Source organism: Conger conger, chromosome 19, assembly GCF_963514075.1.
Source record: "Conger conger chromosome 19, fConCon1.1, whole genome shotgun sequence".
NCBI classification, from domain to species: domain Eukaryota; kingdom Metazoa; phylum Chordata; class Actinopteri; order Anguilliformes; family Congridae; genus Conger; species Conger conger.
The window spans coordinates 16,253,512-16,274,787 of record NC_083778.1 but is presented as its reverse complement, the minus strand read 5'-3'; the positions used below and the strand labels follow the sequence as shown (position 1 = coordinate 16,274,787).

The following is a 21,276-nucleotide window of genomic DNA, read 5'->3' as shown; positions in this document are numbered from 1 at the left end:
AGAGGTGCACGCGCGGGGAGCCGCTTTGCCACTTCTGTGTGTGCGTTTCACGGGACAGGGGGCAAATGTTCCACTATTTGGTCATTTTGTTATTTCTTTCAGGTAAAAAAAAACAAAAAAAAAAACTGTTACTTATGCAGAATTGCGAGGCCTGTGGTTCTGCTAGGCTTCTTAGTGTCTATAAATAGCCTGTTCATTCTGCAGTTTCAGGGACTGAGAGATTAGCTCAATCCCTCTGAATGTGGGCAGATTATGGAAGAGCTCCACAGAGTCTCAGGCATGTAGGAACCGTGAATGTTTTACACTCTGCGCTATAACCTTGGTCTGCCACCAGATGGCGCTGTCCCCATGCTGTGACAAGGGGGGGGAGGTGTTTTCTCCAGGCCATTTTGTGCTGCTGTGTGCTATTTGTTTTTCGTTATTTATTTTTGGATTATATGCTTTTAAGATGTGTTCCTATGCTAATGAAGAATTTCCCAAATTCAGCGGGAAAAAAGGGAATTTTGATTTCAGCTTGTCTTTCACATTAATGGCATTTGGCTGATGCTCTTATCCAGAGAGACATACAGTTGATTAGCCTACGCAGCAGACAATCCTCCCCTGGAGCAATGCGGGGTTAAGGGCCTTGCTCAAGGGCCCAACGGCTGTCCGGATCTTATTGTGGCTACACCGGGGATCGAACCGCCGACCTTGCAAGTCCCAATCATGTACCTTAACCACTATGCTACAGGAGCTGAGAACCACCAGATATGGCGGCCATCTTGGACAGGAGTTTGACGCCTCAGTGAGAACATGGCGTTCGTGGGAGATGCCTGGGTGTTTTGTTTTGGGGTACAGTCTGCGCCGGGCAGGCACTGTACATGGTGGGTTGCTGTTGAGCCTCTCTCCCTCACCAGGCCCTGCTGTAGAGTGCGTATTGTTCCCCGCGCCCCACCCTTCTCAAAATGTCCGCCGCCCGCTGGTATTTCCGCCCATTCTCAGCGGCTATTTTCAGCCCCCCGTACGTCCCCCCCCCCTCCCCCGCTAACGTCCTGCCCCAGAGCCTCGTTAAAAGAAAGTCCGCAGACAACAATGGCCACGTCTCTCTAGCGCATTCCGCGTGGAAGGGGTTCAGGTCATATACGGGCGCATAGTTTTCTCAGCACCGTGCAATGACAGAAATATCCGCCCTTCAGGAATGAATCATGCGGTGATGTGTGTTTTACCCCTCGACATACACCTGCGGTAGACTGCTTCGCTGCAGACCGGTGTTTCGCTTGATGATCTCATCACTTGAAGCAGCTGTGTAGAAGTGTGTGCTAGGCCTGGGGTTGAAGCCTGAAACTTTCACATCATATTACTGTCTTTATAATCTGATAACCAGTATTGGGGAGCAGTTTAACTACTTGTAATTAACATGCAGTTAGACTACTGGTTTAATTCCATTTTGTAGCAGTTTGCTGGTAGTTCGACTACATTCAAATTTGTGTTGCGGTTGGAGAAGATAATTTTCTTTTTGTTATTTTGAGGTGTCGTTCAACTACAGGAACTACATTTGGCTCTGAAATGTTTTTTTTGCTTTTTTTCCCCTCGAATCCTGGTTGGCACAAAGCACTCCGCTCCACTGCTTGCCAACGGTCAACTGCCAAATGCTACACTTTGCTGGCACTTCTCACTGAGCTATAGAGTGTTGGAAAAAAAGAAGACATCGTTCACACACACGTCACGACTGGGGAACACATCGATGCTAATTTCTTTCATCATTGATCCAAAGTTGTCTGAACTGAAGTTTTTTGAGGACTTGCCCCTTTTGTGAGCTACCGAACATTTCTCTTCAGCTGTAGTCAAATGACTTTCAGTGTGACGCTGTCAGTAGTGTGTACAACTGCCCTTTCAGGGTAGTTTCCCTGACACCGCTGACAACACCCAGAAGAAGTAGCGTAACCAACATCTCACTCGATGAGGACGTTAGGGCAGGGCTGCTCGCCCAATGAACGAGTAACCCGCCACAGCGCCATGAACCCCTCCTGACCTTTTTCAAAATGGCCGCTCCCGTGTGGCTCCTGTCATGATCTCTGCAACGTAGTCGTTAGGCTGTAATTAGGAGATAAACGTGGGCTTTAGACTACTGATACCACTGTGGCCCCGGTAACCATGGCGAGAGGAGTTAGCTGAGTAGCTGCACTGTTATCGTAATTAACTGTAATGAACTGTAATTAACTGTAATTAATCAGTGAATTGCTGAGTAAAGACGGTAAATGGCACCCATTCTGGAGGCTACATTGACGGTTGCAACTGTTACTGTTCAAACGAGGGAGATTTCCTTCTTTAAACAACGACAGTCTGTGGTTTGCCCGGCGGACGGAGATCTAATCTCCTCCCCAGGTAATGCTCTCTCGTGACTGTGACCGAGATGTGCAGCGGCTCGACGGTTGTCCCCCGTTCTGTGATGAGATGCCATCCCTCTGTACGTCTGTAATGTGTGTAAGGGTGTAGCGTCTCCAGGACAACCTGCGACAGCCCAAAAGGCTCCGGCTCGGGGCGGGAACGCTGTCTGCAGCTCCGGGAACGCTGTCTGCAGCTCTGGGAACGCACCTGTATTCCAAAAATACACTTCGGCTCTGACGCAGGAACGGAGCACGGCGCTGGAATATTTTCACGGTGAAGCACGCGGGCGGAATTTCAAATGGACTGCGGGAGGTGTTTCTGAAAGACAGGGAAATAGTGGGTGACGGTGAGAACTAACAGTGGCCTGTTCTTCCAACTATGTGGCTATAAATGTTTGATTCATAAGTAATTTGTCCCTAATGTATTTAATCCTTTCTCAACATTAAGTGACCAGCAGGTCAGTTGTTGTGATCTGTTGTTGTTAGCAATAAAACAGTCTTACCAAACATAAAGAGAGCAATAATAAAACAAATATACTTAAGTGTAGTAACTACAATAAACTGATTACATGGCTATTAGATATTACAGAGAGATAGAAAGGGGTGGGTTGGGAGAGGTGCAGCCTGAAGAGGTGCAGATTTCAGGGTTGGGTTTTATTTCCTTTCTTGTTGAAATATAGAGGGCAGGAGCTGCAGAGGGGCTCATTCATCGAGCCAGTTCCGCAGAAGCTGAGCTGCCCGGCACGGCTGCCCCAGAAACAGCCTGCGGGATTGGCCCGGGCTGTGGCTGAGAGGCTCGATGCCCTGGATCTGTCAGGCCGCTCCAACACAGTCCCCCTTTGCCATCAAAACTCCCTCTCCCTCTAATTAAACGCATGATAATTAGGCCCGAAACGCACCCTATGCAAGTCCCTTTGTGCTGGTCCTTTTTTTTTTTGCTTTTTTGCATAATTATTTTGCATACTTTTTTGCCATTCTGTTTTTTGCACAATCAAAAGTGTGTTCTAAAAGTGTGTACTTAAAAGTACATACTAATAAGTACATGCTGAGAAGTACATACAATGCATACTCCAAAATACATACTTAAAAGTGCATACTCAATATGCATACTCAAAGTGCACACTTATGTCCCTGTGGAGGTAATAAACCCCAGTCCTCTAGGGGGTGCTCCAGGACAGTTGTGAAAGAAGCGGAAGAAAGCAGGAATGGCAGAAGACGCAACGAGGACAGAGGTGCTGGCGAAAGACTGTTTGGTGTCCTTTCGTCCCTGAAGGGGAGTCTGTGATGGAGGCACAGTCTGGCCACATTATGCTGACCTGAATCAGTCTCGGTGTTCCCTGCGTATCAAACCTTGAGGAGCAGGTTTATTTGGGCCATGCTGTGAATCTGTAGCTCTGTAGTCCCGCCTGTAGTATTGCGGTATTCAGCACCTGCTGCGGTGGTGGAAGTACATTTAACGCTGGCCGCACGGCTGAAATGCAGAATTCATGTTCATTTGCATGTACGTTTCGTTGAGTGGTAAAACTGTGGGAGGTGAGATAAAAACCCATTAGGTGCGATTTATCAGGGCCGGTGGCGGTTTTTACACTCCAGCGATCGAGTCCGTTATGCAACGCCCGTGAGAGAGCAGGTGAGATCTTCGCTGGAGCACCGTGACGTGGCGGCTCTGACCGGCGTTAAGAGGGAGAAGCTGAACGTATCTTGCGGGGGGGGGGGGGTACGGGCGGGATCCGGGGGGGAGAGAGCGTTCTCGACACGTGTGATTGGTTCCTGACCCGGCTGGGGAGGACACGTGAGCATAGAATGTGTGAACTCTCAGGTGACAGAGTCATCCATTGGTGAAGGCCCGGAGGCTAGGCTAGGCTAGGCTAGGCTAGGCTGTCCCTGAAGCTACCTGCCTTCCAAGCCCTGTGGGTTATTCCGCTGGTGTACTGCTGATGTCTGGGGAGCCGTGTTGTCCTGTTCACTGTCCGTGGACCTGTGGCCTGGGACTGGTCACATTACAGTACATTACATTTGGCAGACGCTCTTATCCAGAGCGACGTACAGTTGATTAGACTAAGCAGGAGACAGTCCTCCCTGGAGCAATGCAGGGTTAAGGGCCTTGCTCAAGGGCCCAACGGCTGTGCGGATCTTATTGTGGCTACTCCGGGGGCACGGTGGTGGTTCTTGGAACTGCGATCCCACGGGATGTTTTTTCCTTTCAGTCGGGCCTGATCTCTGTATGAACCGCTGAACTGTTGAACTGTTGAAGCTGGCGAAACGATCATCGGTCTCCTCGACCAAGTGCCTCTCGCGGTCGACGCAGATTGGATTTATCTGCATCCTGATGCTAATTAGCGATATCCTCAGCGATGGTGTATCCTGTCAACTTTCAGTGACCCTGTGAGATCTATCGCCTTCGCTGCGCTGGTTTTTTCTTCACCCCGTGGTGCTTGTTGTTCTGAACATGTTTCCCCTTTCTGATTCCAGACGTCGTCAGACCTATCCTTGTGCCTTGTACTCTCATTCTCATTGGCTGATACTCTGCTGATATTGTTTTCCGGTTAAGCCCTGGCCCCAACACTCTCAGACAGAAAGGGTACAAACAATGTCTAGAAAGGTCCAAGTGCTTGTCTCTGGGGCAGTACCCCTGTATGTACATAGAATTGTACCCATCGCCAGCAATATATAATTCATGTTTTGCTAAGACCGTGTACTCATTTGTACCCATCGCTGTACTTTAATGCACATCAAGGAAATTTGATCCCTGAAGAGCAAAAATGTACCTCCACTGTCACTTTACTTCTGAGAGTATATTCCACTGCACCTTTGTGATCCTCCGCTGTCTTTATGCGCTGGGTCATTCCCTGGAAGAGCAAGTGAGCTTAATTGGATTCCCTGTGATGTTAGCCTAGCCCCGCAGCAGGCTAGCTGACCGATGTCATCCAATTAGGCTTAATTTCCTGCTGTGCTGTGGTTAAATGCTAATTGAGGACCAGTGTACACAGGCAGGACTATTTTTAAGGGGGCTGATTCTTGCCAGTCAACAGAATCGAGAATGTCGGTCCTCTTTCTAAACAGCAGTTTTGAGACGGGTGCGTGGGGGTTGGACCCAAAATGCACGACTCAGAAACAATAGTAATATAAAGACCCCTCAGGGCTTTATTCGGGACGAATCCCAGGAGAGTAGTCAACACAAGCAAAGTCCATACACGTAGATCCAGCCAAACAAAAAGTAAACAAACAAAAAGCACGGTGCCGAGGGAAGAGGCAAACTCGTAGTCGGTAGACGTGCAGGGAGGTCCGGTAGCAGGAGAGCTGTCAGCGGGGCAGATGAACAGACGGACGGCAGGCAGAGGCGTAGTCGTGGACGAAGCGGGAGTCGAAACCATGAAACAATCAGCAAAGCAAAAGTACAAAAACGGTAGGCAAGGACGAAGTCAAAAAACAAACGAAGGTCACAAAACAGAAATCAATAAACAATGGTCGGTAAACAGGCGTGGATCGTAACGTGTAATCAAACAGTAAATAATGCTCAAGAGTTGCGTGGTAAACAGAGGCAGACAATTTCGCAGTGAACAGTTGCGCGACTGGGCTATAAATGCAGGTGTAGACAGGTGTAGACAATTAGTTAGAGCGTAGCAAGGAAATGGAAAACAGGTGCGATGGATGACAAGTTTAACAAGGAGATTAGTAATCGTTAGTAATAAACCTATCCTGCCCTAGCATTAGTAAATTAGTAAATGACATGCACGAGAAACGTAAGGTAACATGAACACATGATTAGTTTGTTAGTCTCTACCCAATCCTGATCTAGCGTTAGTAGTTTTAGTAAATAGACAAATAGAAACAATTAGGAAGTGAATGACAGAAGGAGAGAGAGAGAAAAGGCGGAACGCAAGGTTTGCGGAAAAACATGTAAAAGTGTATGCATAAACCGTGACCAGTTAACGTAACAATAAACATGCATCAAAACATAACACAAAGCGAAACTAAGACGATAATCACTCAACATAACCAGGAATATAATCGTACGAAAACATAACTAGACATGACAAGAAAATAAATCGTAACGAGACATAACTAAACATGACAAGAAAATAAATCGTAACGAAACATAACTAAACAACATGACGAACCTAGACTAACATAATACATGAAGACACTACGTGACTAAGACAACATGAATAAACATAAAACAACATAAAACATGGCGAGACAGACCTGAAACGTGACAAGTTTGATGCCATGGGAACCTGGAAAGTTAATAATAAAGTGAATACAGTAATAGCACTCCCTTAATTATTAAGTTCATTAATAGTAACAAATAAATTCCAATCGAAACAATCCAAAACAATCAGAAGGGCACTTGTGACTGAAGTAAATCTCTTCTCATGTAGCCTTGACTTTGAGCGAGTGTGTGTGTGAGTATGTGCGTGAGTGTGTGTGTGAGTACGTGCATGAGTGCGAGTGTGATGTTTTCCCCCTGCAGTAGTAGCTCACACACCTTTGAGTAGTCGCTGTAAGGCTGAGTTTATCTTGGCGCGAGGCGCAGGGAGTGTTTTGGAGGCGCGTCTGGGAGAAGCTGCAGGGGAAGAGGCTTTCTGCTGCTGAAACGGCAGATCTGTGCGTTTGTGTTAAAACTAGGCTGTGGAGTTTGGCTCCCGGGAGGGAGGGGGGAAAACAGGCGGAGGGGCTGTTTGTTTTCTGCACTACACTCTCCTCGTCTCCCTGAAAACGCATCAACCTGCCTATGGCGGGTAGCAAGCTAGCACGTTGGTGTCCTTGTGAGTTAGCAAGCTAGCGAGTTAGCAAGCTAGCGCCTTAGTGTAATTACGTTACATTATTGGCATTTGGCCAGAGCGATGTACAGTTGTTTCGACTAAGCAGGAGACAATCCTCCCCTGGAGCAATGTAGGGTTAAGGGCCTTGCTCAAGGGCCCAACGGCTGTGCGGATCTTATTGTGGCTAGACTGGGATTCAAACCACCAACCTTGCCTGTCCTAGTCATTTACCTTAACCAGTATGCTGCAGGCCGCCTAACTCACAAGTGTCCTTGTGAGTTAGCAAGCTCGCACATTAGTGTCCTTGTGAGTTAGCAAGCTAGCGAGTTAGCAAGCTAGCGCCTTAGTGTCCTTGTGAGTTAGCAAGTTAGAGTCCTTGTGAGTTAGCAAGCTAGCGAGTTAGCGAGCTATCCTGCTGTGCCTGGAGGCTTGGAGGACCTGTGTCATTGTTGCTTCGTACAGTTGCAATGTGGCGCCTGGTACAATAGGGGGCAGCAGGTTTGGCACAAGCCATCTTGGAGCCTGCTCCTCGCACAGTGGTGGAGGAAACCGCTGTGAAATGTGAACGGCAGGTCTGGTTTATTCAGAGTTGCTCAGTGTAGAAAGCGCACAGCCCTGCACTTGTGCCTGAAAGCAGTTGAGATCAGTGGTTTTAACTTCCAAAAAGCTTTGCCAAGAACAGGCTGTTTCAGTGACTGTGTCTGTGAATGTGACTGTATATACTTCATACAGGGGCACCTGACCACAATACTTATTGTAAATGAAAATTTTGAGTTTTCACTTTGTCATTATGGGTTAATGTGTGTAGATTTATAGCAATTTTATCCATTTAAAATTAAATCTGCAGCATAAAGTGTGCAAAAACGAGAAGCGGTCAATACTTTCTGAAGCCACTGTAGCCTGGCTCATCTCGTTCGTGACGGGCGCCTCTGTTCTCCCTTCTCTGAGAGGGACTCTGCGCAGTTGGAACACGCGCGTGAGAGGCCTGGGTTATTGTTATTAACGCGGAGTCTTCCCCCCCCGCGCATAGCGACCTGCGTTAGCGGCTGTTCCCCTGGCACCACTGCTCCTAGCGGTGTGGCTAATCCGGTCTAAATGGGGTCTGCGGTTCAGTCACAACAGCAGTCAGTGCTTGCGATCTGCCAGGCTGTTACCTGCGCTCCCTGCTGCTGCTGCTGCTGTAGTTTTCCGGAGTGTGGCACCTTTTCGGAGTGAGGATGGCGGCGTCGAGGGTTAGCCAACGGAGTCGCAGATAGCGGTGGCTCTCTCTCGTTCTCTCTCTAGCTCGGTGAGGGAAGCATTAATACCATCTCTTAAAAATAATCACTGCAGAGCTTTCGCCCCAAAGGGATGGTTTAACACGGCGGAGGAGAGAGAGACAGAGAGAGGGGCGAATGAGGCAGTGGGCCCTGCAGGTCTCGAGTGAAGCAGTTCAGCGTTTGTTTTGTTTCGCTGTGCGGGCGGGTGGGGGGGGTGGAGGGTCGACTTTCGGCGTGGAGAAGCGCGCGGAGGCGCTCCGGAGTGGATGGGGTAGTGTAGCGTAGCGTTAGCCGATTAGCGCTCGGTGTTCGGCACGCGCGTGAGCGTTCGCCTGGTCTCCTAGGAAGGGGGCGAAGGGGCGGGGCTCTGACAGGAAGCAGGCGGAGACCGGAGAAAGGGGGTAAGATGGAGGACGAGACAGTCAGTCTCTGCACCGCCCGGCGTGTTTACCAGGTGAGTGCCGTGGTTCCTCCGCTAGGCTAACGGTGTGTACACAGCCGCTGGGGCCCCGCGTGGCGCCATGGCGACGGCTGAGGGAACACTCTGTTTTGGAAATCTGCTGTGGTCTGCTGGGGAGGCGGGGGGGGAGAGAGAGTAACGATCCAGTCCCCTGGAGCCTGCCCAACCTTCGCCCTGCGCTGACAGAGTGTGTGAGTGTGTGAGTGTGTGAGTGTGTGAGTGTGTGAGTGTGTGAGTGTGTGAGTGTGTGAGTGTGTGAGTGTGTTTATACTGTATGTGTGATGTGTTTGAATACATACTGTATGTGTGGTGTGTAAGAGTGTTTGTATGTGCCTGCAGTTTGTAATTGAGATGTCTGATCAGTTTTACTGATGTTCTTTAAATGTGTTTCACCAAGAAATAATTTATCGTCAGAGGGTTGAATAGACCATTGTTAACAAGTAATTTTGAAATTGAACTGAGAGCCTGTTTTAGTGATGCTGTTTGACATTCAGGGCAGTTTACACCTGTCTTGCCCATCTAGGGCAGTGTGAACAGAGGGAACAGACCGACTGTGAAAAGACGTGATTGTGTGTGTAAGTGTCAATGGCGGTGAGACTCGGTGTCACCTGTGCACAGGTGCGTCACGTGTTTCCCGGAAGGTGCCCTCCTGTGGGCTTTCATTACTCTGCCTGGGCCCCGGGCCCCCTGTGAGGCGCCTGCGGTTGCATCCTGTTTTGTTAACACCCTGAACCCCCCGCACCGGCGCTGTCCCGGGGTGATTGGCAGGCCTATGGGGGGGGGGGGGGGGGTGTCAGGAAACCAGCTTAATCCTGACATTGAGGTCTGAGCACCTCCTCCGCCATCTTACCCACAGCTGTGCGCTGTGCACCTGTAGACCTGTGTTTGTGCTAGCCTGCGTCAGCGCAGCTGCGTGTAAACGCGCAATAAAAGAGTTAATTCAAATCTCCAAAAATCCAATGCGCTCTCCGAGATAATGCTACAAGAAGTGCCTAAAAAGGTTGCTGTGTTGGTGTATATATAACTGTACCCCTAGCAGGTCGCGTATAGTGTTGTCCCAGAAGGGGTTCTGAGTAAAGATGTCAATATAGACAGACTTTGAAAATGAAGTGCCTGGAATGGAGACGGTTTTGTCTGATGGCTCGACCAGCCCCCCCCCCCCCCCCCCAGCAGGTTTGGTAGTGCTTGGTGGTGACCGAGACGTATACTGGAAAACGGGGGTCGAGTGTGAGTCAGAGATGGCGAGTGTGTGTTCTCGGGTTTCCTTCGAAAAATCAATTTCAAACGTGTCCATTAAAGTGGAAAATACAAACACAGAAACGTCTGTTGGCCGGGCTGGTGGGGGTTGGTGGTTTCGATGACCCTGCCCAAGCGGAACCTTCCGGCTGTTTTCCTGTTTTCCGCAGGCAGCGTAATCTGCGATTGTTTGCCCCTGTTAAACACTGCCTGAGGGTCATGTGATGCTGTTTTCGGAGGTGTGTGGGCGTTGGGAGCGAGCCGTTCTGTTTATCCTCCGAAAAACACAAGCTGTGCTGGCCCCCCCCCCGGCCCCCACCCCCCCTGCATTTAGCATCTCTTATTGCTCTGTACTGTCAGGCCCTGTCCTGTGGCTTCACGCTAACCTGATTATCTGCCTGTAATGGGGCATCACTCAGGGACAATGAGATTTCAGGGCTTCTGGTACAGCGGAATACCCCCCTCCCTTCCCCCCCCTCTCGCGTGGACCTGTGTGTGCCAGACCTGGCCCCAGGATGGAGGGGTGAGAGGGCGATGGGGAATGGGAGGGGGGATGGTGTGCCAGAAATGGAGTTCAGCCACAGATCATCTACGGTAACCGGATGATCAGGTCCTTCATTCCGTTTCGTTCCTCTCCTAAAATCTCCGCGCTGAGATTTTAAACTGAATTAGAATGCCGCAAGATACACCGCTGCCTTCTTTAATGGTGCAACCGCATTTTTAAGTGAGTCAAAATTTTTAGAAGTGGTTGACACATGTTAGTCGAATACATATATAGAGTGAGAGTGGAGAGGGTGAGTGTGTGAGAGAGCGAGAGACTGAGAGATCTCCCGTGGGTCAGTGAGGTCATGTGTTTTTAAAGCTCGGCTGTTCCTGTCATCCTGGCGGTTGTTTGACGGCCGCGGCTGAAACGGGGGCTCTGTCGCTCCGATCCCCAAAACGCCGGCCCCGCCCCCTCTTCGCTTTCATCACAGACATCAACCGCGTGCGCGCTTTGAAGTGCGGAGGGTACGGGGCGACGGCTCTCAGTAGACCGGGCCTTTCATGTGAACACAGAGCTTCTCCAGGTGCACCTGGACACCTGCACTCGACCGCGGCCTCACCTGGACACGGGTGCTTCCCTGTCAACTCAAAAAAACACAATTTTTCATTAAAAAAAATAAAATAAAATACCGCGTGACGCTACTTCAGATGAGTAATTATATCTTGGCAATGGCTCGAATATCCAAGGCCAAATTGGATCTGGAGACGGTGTTGACATTATAACTTAACTTTGGTGAAAATCTTCATCCATTTTAAAGTATGGGTTTCTTTGCAAATCAGATTTCAAGGTTATAATCACTCCTAATTCTGTTACTTTTCATTTTGTGGTGAGTATCATGTACTTGAGATGAGATGGAGCTGGGGGAGACTTATGCAGTGATATGGACTATTTCTCGAAGACCTGCAGTAATGGAGATGAGGCGAGTCAAAGTCATGTAATCGGAGAGGCATTCCAGGGGTTCCTCACAAGGCGTATCTCAGTAAAGTCCGTGACAGTGCGGTCCAAAACTGTGTCGAGTTGACATGGAATTATCCCCTCCAGTCATATTCACATGGTACGCATTTGGTCTTATTGCTTTTTTTCTTGTCTGTCTATGTAATACATTCTTATTATAATAACTTTTTATCCATTTGTCACCTGGAGACAGTGACAGGTGCTGAGTTTTTTCACTTTTCCCGGATACTTTTGTCAAGGAATATTGTTAGCTTTGAATGAGGCTGACGACATTTCACTTTAAATTTTATTCGGGTAATATCCCCCACTTTCCTAAACAACCGTGGTTTTCAGTTCTAGACACAGTTATGAATAAATATACACCACTCATGCGCTCTGCTTCAATGCTAGCCATTTTAACCGCTTTATTAAAATGTTCCGGAAATATCAAGAAATATGTCTGCAATTTTGACTTTGTACTTTTCAATTCTGGGAAGAAACCATTTAAGTTCTCGGTAATTGTAGTTATAAATGTCTTTATTCTTTGCCCCCTTAATCCCTGATATTACTTTATTATAATGGACATCTTCATTTAGTTGTCTGGAGTTTGGTGCATTTGTTGAATCAGACGTAGCGCACTTGTTTGAGCACTTGAAAAATGGAAGAGAAATGTATGATAAGATTACGAAAGTGTTCTTGCATGAGGCACAACGATTGGTTCAGCATACAACTGATCGCATTTTGGTAGCTCTGCCTACTTTTGTCTCCTTCTCCTGTGTCTAGGAAGATGTACCAGCCAGCTGTAAGATGGTTATTTAGTGGTGAATTGTGCAGTATGTCTAACCAGAAACTAACAATGGAATTATACTTCAGAGGGAAAAAAAAAAGGAAAAAAAAAGCCTTTAATGCAGTATTAATACCTAAAGGTGCTTATGTGCAGCTGTTTTAATCTCATTATTGATTTGAATTTCCAACTTCGGTGTTATGATTCTATTGTTGCTAAGCGATGAGCGGTGGAATGGTGGTTGCCGTGGTGATTTGGGGGAATGTCGTTCCCAGGCGCTGCAGCTGGACATCCGGAAGCTGAACATGTCCCTGCTGCGGGCGTTCCGGGACGGGGTGGCGGCCGCCCTGGACGTCTCCCCCCGGCTGGTGCACATAAACCGGCTCAACGTGAGAGAGCCTCCGTCGCTTCACTCTCTGCGCTGCTACAGCGCTTATAAAGTGCTTATAACCAGATACCAGATGCTGTTATTAATATTTTATAAAGCATTGATATTACATTACACTTACATTAATGGCATTTTGGCAGACGCTCTTATCCAGAGCGACGTACAACAAAGTGCAAAGTGCATACCCATAACCAGGGATAAGTGCGCTGAAAGACCCTAGAGGGATGCTATCTGCACAACAACGATAAGGACCAGGGCCTATTTGATCATATATATATATATTGTACTGCAACACGCAAATGTATGAAGAAACGGCTTACCTAGCCAAACTAAACAACCTAATACACATTGATATTGCAGCAGTGCTACTGCTGTTTATTAATGCTACTGTACTTACAAAGTGTTTATAAGCAGATACTATCCTGTTATTAATATTTTATAAAGCATTGATATGGTTTACACAGAGAACCACATAATACTACTGTTGTTTATGAATCCTGGTCTACAGTATTTACAGTACGTTTATAAGCAGGTAATATGCTGTTATTAATACTTTATTCAGCATTAATAGGGTTCTCCTGCTGGACGACAGTATTTACAAAGCATTTATAAGAAAGTAATATGTTGTAATATATTTTATTAATACCCCCCCAGGAGCAGAAGAACGGAATCGAGCTGTACGTGTCATCGGACCGGCCCGGGGCGTCAGAACCCATCCGGGCCGAGGAGGTGATCCGCTCTCTCAACGTCAACGTTCTCCACGGGAGCCTGGGGTCGCTCGGGGTGACCGAGGTCTCGCCCGAGGTGTGTCCCCCCCCCACCGTGCGCCTTTCATCTCCAGGGGTGTGTGTGTGTGTGTGTGTGTGTGTGTGTGTGTGTGTGTGTGTGTGTGTGTGTGTGTGTGAGTGTGTGAGTGTGTGAGTGTGTGAGTGTGTGAGTGTGTGAGTGTGTGAGTGTGTGAGTGAGTGTGAGTGTGAGTGTGAGTGTGAGTGTGAGTGTGAGTGTGAGTGTGAGTGTGAGTGAGTGTGTGAGAGAGAGAGTGTGAGAGAGTGTGTGAGAGTGTGTGTGTGAGAGAGAGAGAGAGAGAGAGAGAGAGAGAGAGAGAGAGAGAGTGTGAGAGAGAGAGAGTGAGAGAGAGAGAGTGAGAGCTTGTGTGCAAGCGAGTGCGTGTGTGAGTGTCTGTGTACGCATCTGTCTGTCTGCATGTGTCGGTGTGCGTCTCTGTGTGCGTGTCCCCACGTGTATGTGCGTGTGTGTCTGTGTCTGTGTACGCATCTGTCTGTCTGCATGTGTCGGTGTGCGTCTCTGTGTGCGTGTCCCCACGTGTATGTGCGTGTGTGTCTGTGTCTGTATTTGCGTGTATGTGCGTGCACATGTTTGTTTGTGTTTCTGTGTATGGGTCACTTGTGTCTGTATGTATGAGTGTCTGTGTTTGTGTATGTGTGCGCGCGCCTGCATCTTGTCTGTCTGAGTCTGCGATAGGAGCGTAATCGCACTCTGCATGTTGGCCCTGCACCCTCCCTCTGCACTGTGCGGCAGTGAATGAAGGTGAATCAACGACCGAACAGGCCGTGAAAGCGAAGCGAGTCCGCGGTCCTGAATTAGAGCGGGTGTGAGGCGCGGGGGATCCCTGCCAGATTAGCTCCAGTCAGGCTGTTCTGCGTGACACTGAGAGAACGGGCTGCTGTGCGTCTGAGAGGGCGCGGCTCTGTCTGCTGTCACATCGCGCCGCGCGGGGAATTCTGGGATATGCCACAGCTCCAGTCAGGCGTGACTGAGGGATTTCTGTTGCTCTCCAAACGAGAGGAGAGCTTTCTCTCCTTCCCTCTCGTCCTCTCCTTATCGCATTCTCTCCCTCTTCAAATTCAAATTATTATTTTTGTCGTGGCTTATAAATGTGTAGTGTTGCCTCGTCAGTCAGAATAACTGTCTAACTAAAATAACATAACGTAACATAATACCGAGTACAGACCATTCAGCCCAGCAATGCTCACCATTTCCTGCCGCGAAAGTGTACCTACTGCTTAGTTTAACCTAAAACCTAAATAGTATCTAGCACCGTATCAAGCCTGGTCTTGAACACCCCCAGTGTTTCTGCCGTGATATTAATAATTAAATGCACACTCTGTTTTGACAAAATGGCTTCCTCTCTTTCGGTGTCATGTGAAATGAATAAGAGATTAAAATGGAGGGCGGTTAAACATGAGCGCTGGTGAGCTTTCTCTAATTACACCTCCATTTATTACTATCACTTGTTTAATATCTTCTCAACGGGATGTGGTACTTCATCAGGATGAGAGGGAGGGAAGGGGAGAGGGAGAGAATGAGAGAGAGAGATGGAGGGGAAAGAGAGAGGGAGGGAGGGAGTTACAGAGCAAGGCAGAGAGGGGGAGAGCAAGAGAGACCATTTCAACACCCAAGATAGAGCGAATATATACCCCTCCATTGAAACCAATGGTGAAAAATGCATTTCGGCCCTCTGGATCTCCTGGGCTGCATCGTAACTCCCTTCACCCTAGCTAGCTATTTGCAGGGAACTGCACCGATCATGGGAAGCCCTGAAACATGAGGGTGGGTCGTTCAATCCTCCCACAGTAAGTGAGAGAAAGTTTCTAGTCTCGTCAACTGGTCACCTGCGGACGTATCACCCTCCCTTGACCGCGTTTGGTATTGTACCTCCGCGTACCCTTCCTAGCTATGTTTGGGGGCCTGCCCTGCGCACGGGGAACCCTCGCACATGACCGTGGGTGATTCGATGCTCCCGTAGTAAATAAGAGTACGGTTCCAATTTCCTCGGGCAACTGGTCACCTGCAGACATTTTGCCCCTCCCATGGCCCCTCATTGTATCTCCATAAGGCCTGCTCAGCTACCTCCCTGGCTCTTCCCTGAACCTGAGGAGCCCGCTCTTTAAAACCTACCTCACTATCCACCCTTTTAATTGGCTAAAAACACAAACCGAGCAACTGGTCACCCACGGCTCCATTAAAACAAATAGGAGTGAGTACATTTTGCCTCCCTGCAGCCCCGTGTAGCCAGCGAGCTCCATAGTGCCTTTAACGTGTTGTGCGTGGGCCTGGGCTGGATCTGAGGAGCCTCAGTCGTGACCCTGGGTCTCACAGTGCCCCCCCTGGGTCTCACACTAATGGAAATTAAAAAAGCCAGGCAACTGGTCACCTCCCAGATGTTTCACCCTCCTCTGGGCCTTGGCAGCAACGTGCATCTGTGCAACCAGCACAGCTAACTCTGAGAGCTATGTCCTGGATCCAGGGAGCCCTCACACATGACCCTGGGTCTCACAGTGCCCCCCTGGATCTCACACTAATGGAAATGAAAAAAGCCAGGCAACTGGTCACCTCCCAGATGTTTCACCCTCCTCTGGGCCTTGGCAGCAACGTGCATCTGTGCAACCAGCACAGCTAACTCTGAGAGCTATGTCCTGGATCCAGGGAGCCCTCACACATGACCCTGGGTCTCACAGTGCCCCCCTGGATCTCACACTAATGGAAATGAAAAAAGCCAGGCAACTGGTCACCTCCCAGATGTTTCACCCTCCTCTGGGCCTTGGCAGCAACGTGCATCTGTGCAACCAGCACAGCTAACTCTGAGAGCTATGTCCTGGATCCAGGGAGCCCTCACACATGACCCTGGGCATTGCGGTACCCCTGCAGTAAAGGAAAGCTTGTTTTCCAGTCTTGCTGAGAAACTGGTCACCCATGTCTGAGATGACTCCATAGTGCTTCTGTTGCGTTGTGAATGCACTATGGATCAGACAGTGGTGTGATCTGCCTGCTGGTGTGTGAGGGGTGTTTATCAGCCAGGCTGTGTCGTGGTGTGATAGTGTCTCTCTCTCTCTCACACACACACACACAGGCTTATTACAGTATGAAAGGAGGTGTTAGCCCTCGCTGTCCTGTGCGGTAATGCAGATTTATGGGTCAGGGAGCGTCTCCCCACTGGTTATGGACTCTAGCCTCTCGCCACAGACCCTGATCTGCGCTCCAAATTGACAGAGGCTGCATCTGCTCACCCTGGTCCTGCCCTGCGGCCATGTTCTGAGCTGCTCCGCCTGCACCTCTCTCTCACACCACACCTCCCCTGACCTCCTGTCTCAGCTCCTGCGCCTGTTAACTCTGTGTGTGAGTGTGAGTGTGAGTGTGAGAGAAAGTACAGTGTGTGTGTGTGTGTATCTGTGTGCATGTATGTGTGAGAGAGTGTCTGTATGTTTGAGTCTGTATGAGAGAGCGAGCGAGTGTGTGTGTGGGAGGGGTCTTAGGTGGGTCTCTCTCCTCTCTCTCTCTCTCTCTCTCTCTCTCCTCTCTCTCTCCCCCTCTCCCTCTCTCCCTCTCACTGCTCCTGCTCACCTGTCAGATCTTCAGTCTCCCAGTGCACCGAGTGTCTCAGTGCAGGCTGGGAGTCCTGCTGGGGGCACGTACCACGCTGGCTCCTGATTGGCTGCTGCTGCCACTGCAGGTGGGTGAGGGGGGCGGGGACAGCTGGGACAGCCCCGGGCGTCTCGAGGTGCCCAGGTCGTGACTCCCTGCCTCTTCTCTCCGCAGAAGAACGTTCTCCAGGGACAGTACGAGAGGGACAATGTGTGGACCAAGGAGGGATTTTACGCTGTGGTCATCTTCCTCACCATCTTCATCATCATCGTCACCTGTTTGATGGTAAGTCTCTACTGAAATGGCTGCCCGACTGTTAGTTGTGTGAGTCACTGAGTCCTCCAGGCTAGTTTGTGCTTTTTTAATTTTAACGAGGTGTGAATCACTGTTGCCCTCGCGGTTATGTCACCGGAGAGCCTACCTCAGGTACCGAAGAGGAGGCGCAGAGGGAGCGGGGGGGTGGGGGGGGAGACGCGGGTGTTTAAAGCGTCTCTGTAAACCCGTGCCTCTCCCCCCCGGTCGGCCGGGGAGGTGTTAGTTCCGCTGCGTTTCCCAGGATGCCATCCCTGACCCGTGTGTACTTACTTCATCCTGTTTAGACCCCGTTCGTTTGTACCAGTCTTTCTGTCTGTTAGTGCTGATGAAAACACTGGATAAACCGACACTGAGACAGGGATGCAGGTCGTGGGGCTCTTTATCCTATATGTGCGGATAGAAGATAATTGTCTTTGGTTGGAGGCTTGATGTGTGGGTGCTTATTTGCGATTTGGCGGTTTTTGCAGTTTGACTCTTGAGATGTGCTCTTGTGTGTGTGTGGTGATCACTGGTGTGTGTGTGTGTGTGTGTGTGTGTGTGTGTGTGTGTGTGTGTGGGGATCACCGGAGGTATCTGCAGGTTTTTTGTGAATGTGAGGGCTTATTTCCACACGTGGACCTTTTGAGTTTGCTCTCTCTTTATCCCCCCCTCCCTCTCTCCCCCTCTCTCCCCCTCCCCCTCTCTCTCCCTCTCTCTCTCTCTGATTAGTCAGGAGCAGAGACTGTTCGTCCTTAATGAACCAAATCCCTCTGACATCATCAGGGCTGCAAATAGTCACGGAGCGATTGGTCGACCGGCTCCGTGGGGGCGATTAGCGACTCGGGGGCAGAATTCTCAGGCCGGTGCAGAGGGCGGCGTGCGGGGGCCGGACCCTAACGACCCCCCCCTCGGTTTAGGGGCTTAACGAGGCGAGCGCCAGGGCGGTCAGGTCCAGCTCCGACATCGGGAATCCCGTTAGCTAACGGGGGCGTGTGATCCCTGCTTATTATAGCCCCCCTCTTTCTGAGAAAATTATCTCACCGAGCACTGGGGGGCTTGAGTAGCCCAGAGCGCCTCGTGTTCCCTAATGCACCGACTGCCATTACGTTTGTTTATTCCTTCTTTGTTTTTCTGGAGAAAAAGCCCGGTTTGCCATTTCAGCTCGATTCCGCATACGCCATGAACACCTGCATTAACCATTCTGGAGGTCTACAACCCCTGTTCATAATGTTGTGCTGCTGTTTGGTGGCCTCACTATGATGGGATTGCTGCGTGTAGACCAACATAAAACCACCGCAACCAAACACACTTTTGCCATCTTCACTGCTTTTAAAACCATTTTCAATGACATTGATCAATGAGTACATCACTCGGAAAGGACCTTCAGTATTTTAGTCTCATATTTAGGCTTAAAATCGAATTTCTGTTACTTTTGTTTGCGCAACATGACAAAATGATTGCCAATGAGGTGAGGGACATTTCAATTTTTGCCAAAGAGGTTTGACTCATTTCCAGATAGCGGTAAGACCGTTACACTTGTAAAGCAAAAAGTAACTTGAGTAACAAGCTAATATTTTCGACTTGAGGAAAATGTCTCGTTATCCTGCTAAGACCACTTGTTAAGACAGCCCGTTTTTGCAGAGAGTCCCTGTCCCCAAGCTGACCCTCCTTGTCATCTCCTCAGGGTGTGACGTTTACGACCGTCTAACATGGTTATATCATGACAGAGTGCCCATGTATCATGGTATAACACACTCCTGTCATAACGGTACACCCACACTTCATGGTTACTGCACCCTGGTGTGGTGATCTAATGTGTTAATCTTCCCGAGAGAAAGCCCGGGGACAAAGGAAAACTTCCCGAATTCCCGGCGCTCCGGCTCGGGAAGGCACCAGGCTTCTCGGAGACTGTAAATCACGTTTATGGGACGTGCTCTGAGTGGATGAAATCATCCATCTTGTGGAACTAAATTATATCATGCTTACTACACCGGGGTCTGACAACCTTGGTCCAGAACTACAGGACAATCCGTGTGGAGGCATCCATTATCCAGAATGCCTTGCATTGCTGCTTCTTTCCCAGTATGCACTCACTCACAGCACATACACACACAAACACAAACAGACAAGCTCAGTTGTCGTAGCAGCCTTGTTAGGTCAAAATGAGCTTTTATAACGAGCTCAGTCACTCTTAAAGACCTGCGTGGGTTCCACATGCAGGTCAAAGGTCAGTGTTTGTCATTTAAGTGGATCTTTCTCAGCGCCAGATTGGCAGGCCAACAGGGATTGGCAACATTAGAGAGCGGTGTTTCTGTGACTCTGCCCCACCCCTCCCACAGTTAAACAGCCACTGTGATTGGCCTGCTAACTAAACTATGCTACTTTTTTTATTTTATGAGCTTATTTAGTCGGGACAATTTAGAGAGTTGTCTGAGTGTCAACAATGTTATTTTGCATTCGAGGGTTATGTCATCAGGGAGTCTTGTCACGGTAACCTGCTAGGAGCCTTCACTTTCCTGGACTTGGGCAAAGGTTTATTTCTAATTGCCGCAATGCTAACTATGCTACACTAACCCTCGTTGCATCCATGTGCTATGAGGTACAGGTTTTTTTTGTAATTGCGACAATGCTAACTACGCTACGCTAACCATAGTTGCACCCATGTGCTATGAGGTAAAGGTTTATTTCTAATTGCCGCAATGCTAACTATGCTACGCTAGCCTTGGTTGCACCCATGTGCTATGAGGTAAAGGTTTATTTCTAAGTGTAACTACGCTACGCTAGCCTTGGTTGCACCCATGTGCTATGAGGTAAAGGTTTATTTCTAATTGTAACTACGCTAACGACGCTACGCTAGCCGTAGCTGCTCCCGTGCGTTGCAGGGGTAAAGGTGTATTCGGGGTTCCCTCCCGCAGGTCCTGTACCGGCTGAAGGAGAAGGTTGAGTCCCCCGATCGGCAGCTGAAGGAGCCCCCCGGCCAGGACGTGCACCTGGCCCCTGTCCCGGTCCAGACCCCTCCGGTGCCGCTCGGCCCCAGCATGGTGCAGGCCGCCCCGGCCCCAAAACCCGCCAGCACCTGTGTCCCCCCTGTCAAGCCCTGCGCGTCCCCCTTCAGGATGAAGCCCGCTGCCGGCCTCCAGGAAAGGTAAGGTCAGACCCCCTTCCCGGAACCCCCCCCCCGGCTGCGCTTCAGAAGAGGCTCCCCGCGTTCGGGACGGAGGGTCTGTGGGGTCCCCTTTGTGCTCAAGCGCCCTAGTGGAGGGGAAGCGCCCGGGTGTGCTCAATAAAACATGCCCCCTGGTTTCCATGGCAGCGCAGAGGGTCTCTACGGCTGGGAAGGTCGTAGGCTCCAGTGGGCATTCCGGTCCCGTCTGTGGCCCTGTCTGTGGCCTTGTCTGTGAAGTTTGACTGAATGCTGCACGTGTCATGTCAGTCATTTTGGTCACTGTGTGTGTAAGTGCGTGTGAGTTTACTGTATGTATGTAAATGGTAAATGGTTGGTATTTGTATAGCGCCTTTATCCAAAGCGCTGTACAATTGATGTTTCTCATTCACCCATTCATACACACACTCACACACCAACGGTGATTGGCTGCCATGCATGGCGCCGACCAGCTCGTCAGGAGCATTTGGGGGTTAGGTGTCTTGCTCAGGGACACTTCGACACAGCCCGGGCGGGGGATCGAACCGGAAACCCTCCGACTGCCAGACGACTGTTCTTACTGCCTGAGCCATGTCGCCCCCATGTATGTGTGTGTTAACTGTATATGTGTGTGTGTGTGTTCGTGTACTTTGTGTACTTTGTGTACTTTGTGTGTGTGTGTGTGTGTGTGTGTGTGTGTGTGTATGTGTGTATGTGTGTG

General features: G+C 49.5%; 1 protein-coding gene across 4 annotated transcripts in view; it reads left to right on the top strand.

Moving 5' to 3' along the window:
• The window catches only part of ptprr (protein tyrosine phosphatase receptor type R), a 61,657-nt gene that overhangs the window by 13,081 nt on the left and 27,300 nt on the right, over positions 1–21,276 (top strand). For 3 of the 4 annotated variants that reach the window (XM_061229603.1, XM_061229601.1, XM_061229604.1), the window contains 4 exons: positions 12,624–12,737; positions 13,391–13,540; positions 17,294–17,404; positions 20,329–20,558. In XM_061229603.1, coding sequence (XP_061085587.1) covers positions 12,624–12,737; positions 13,391–13,540; positions 17,294–17,404; positions 20,329–20,558 — 605 coding nt within the window. The remainder of the gene's footprint in view (positions 1–12,623; positions 12,738–13,390; positions 13,541–17,293; positions 17,405–20,328; positions 20,559–21,276) is intronic. The other variant, XM_061229602.1, reaches the window with a different exon arrangement.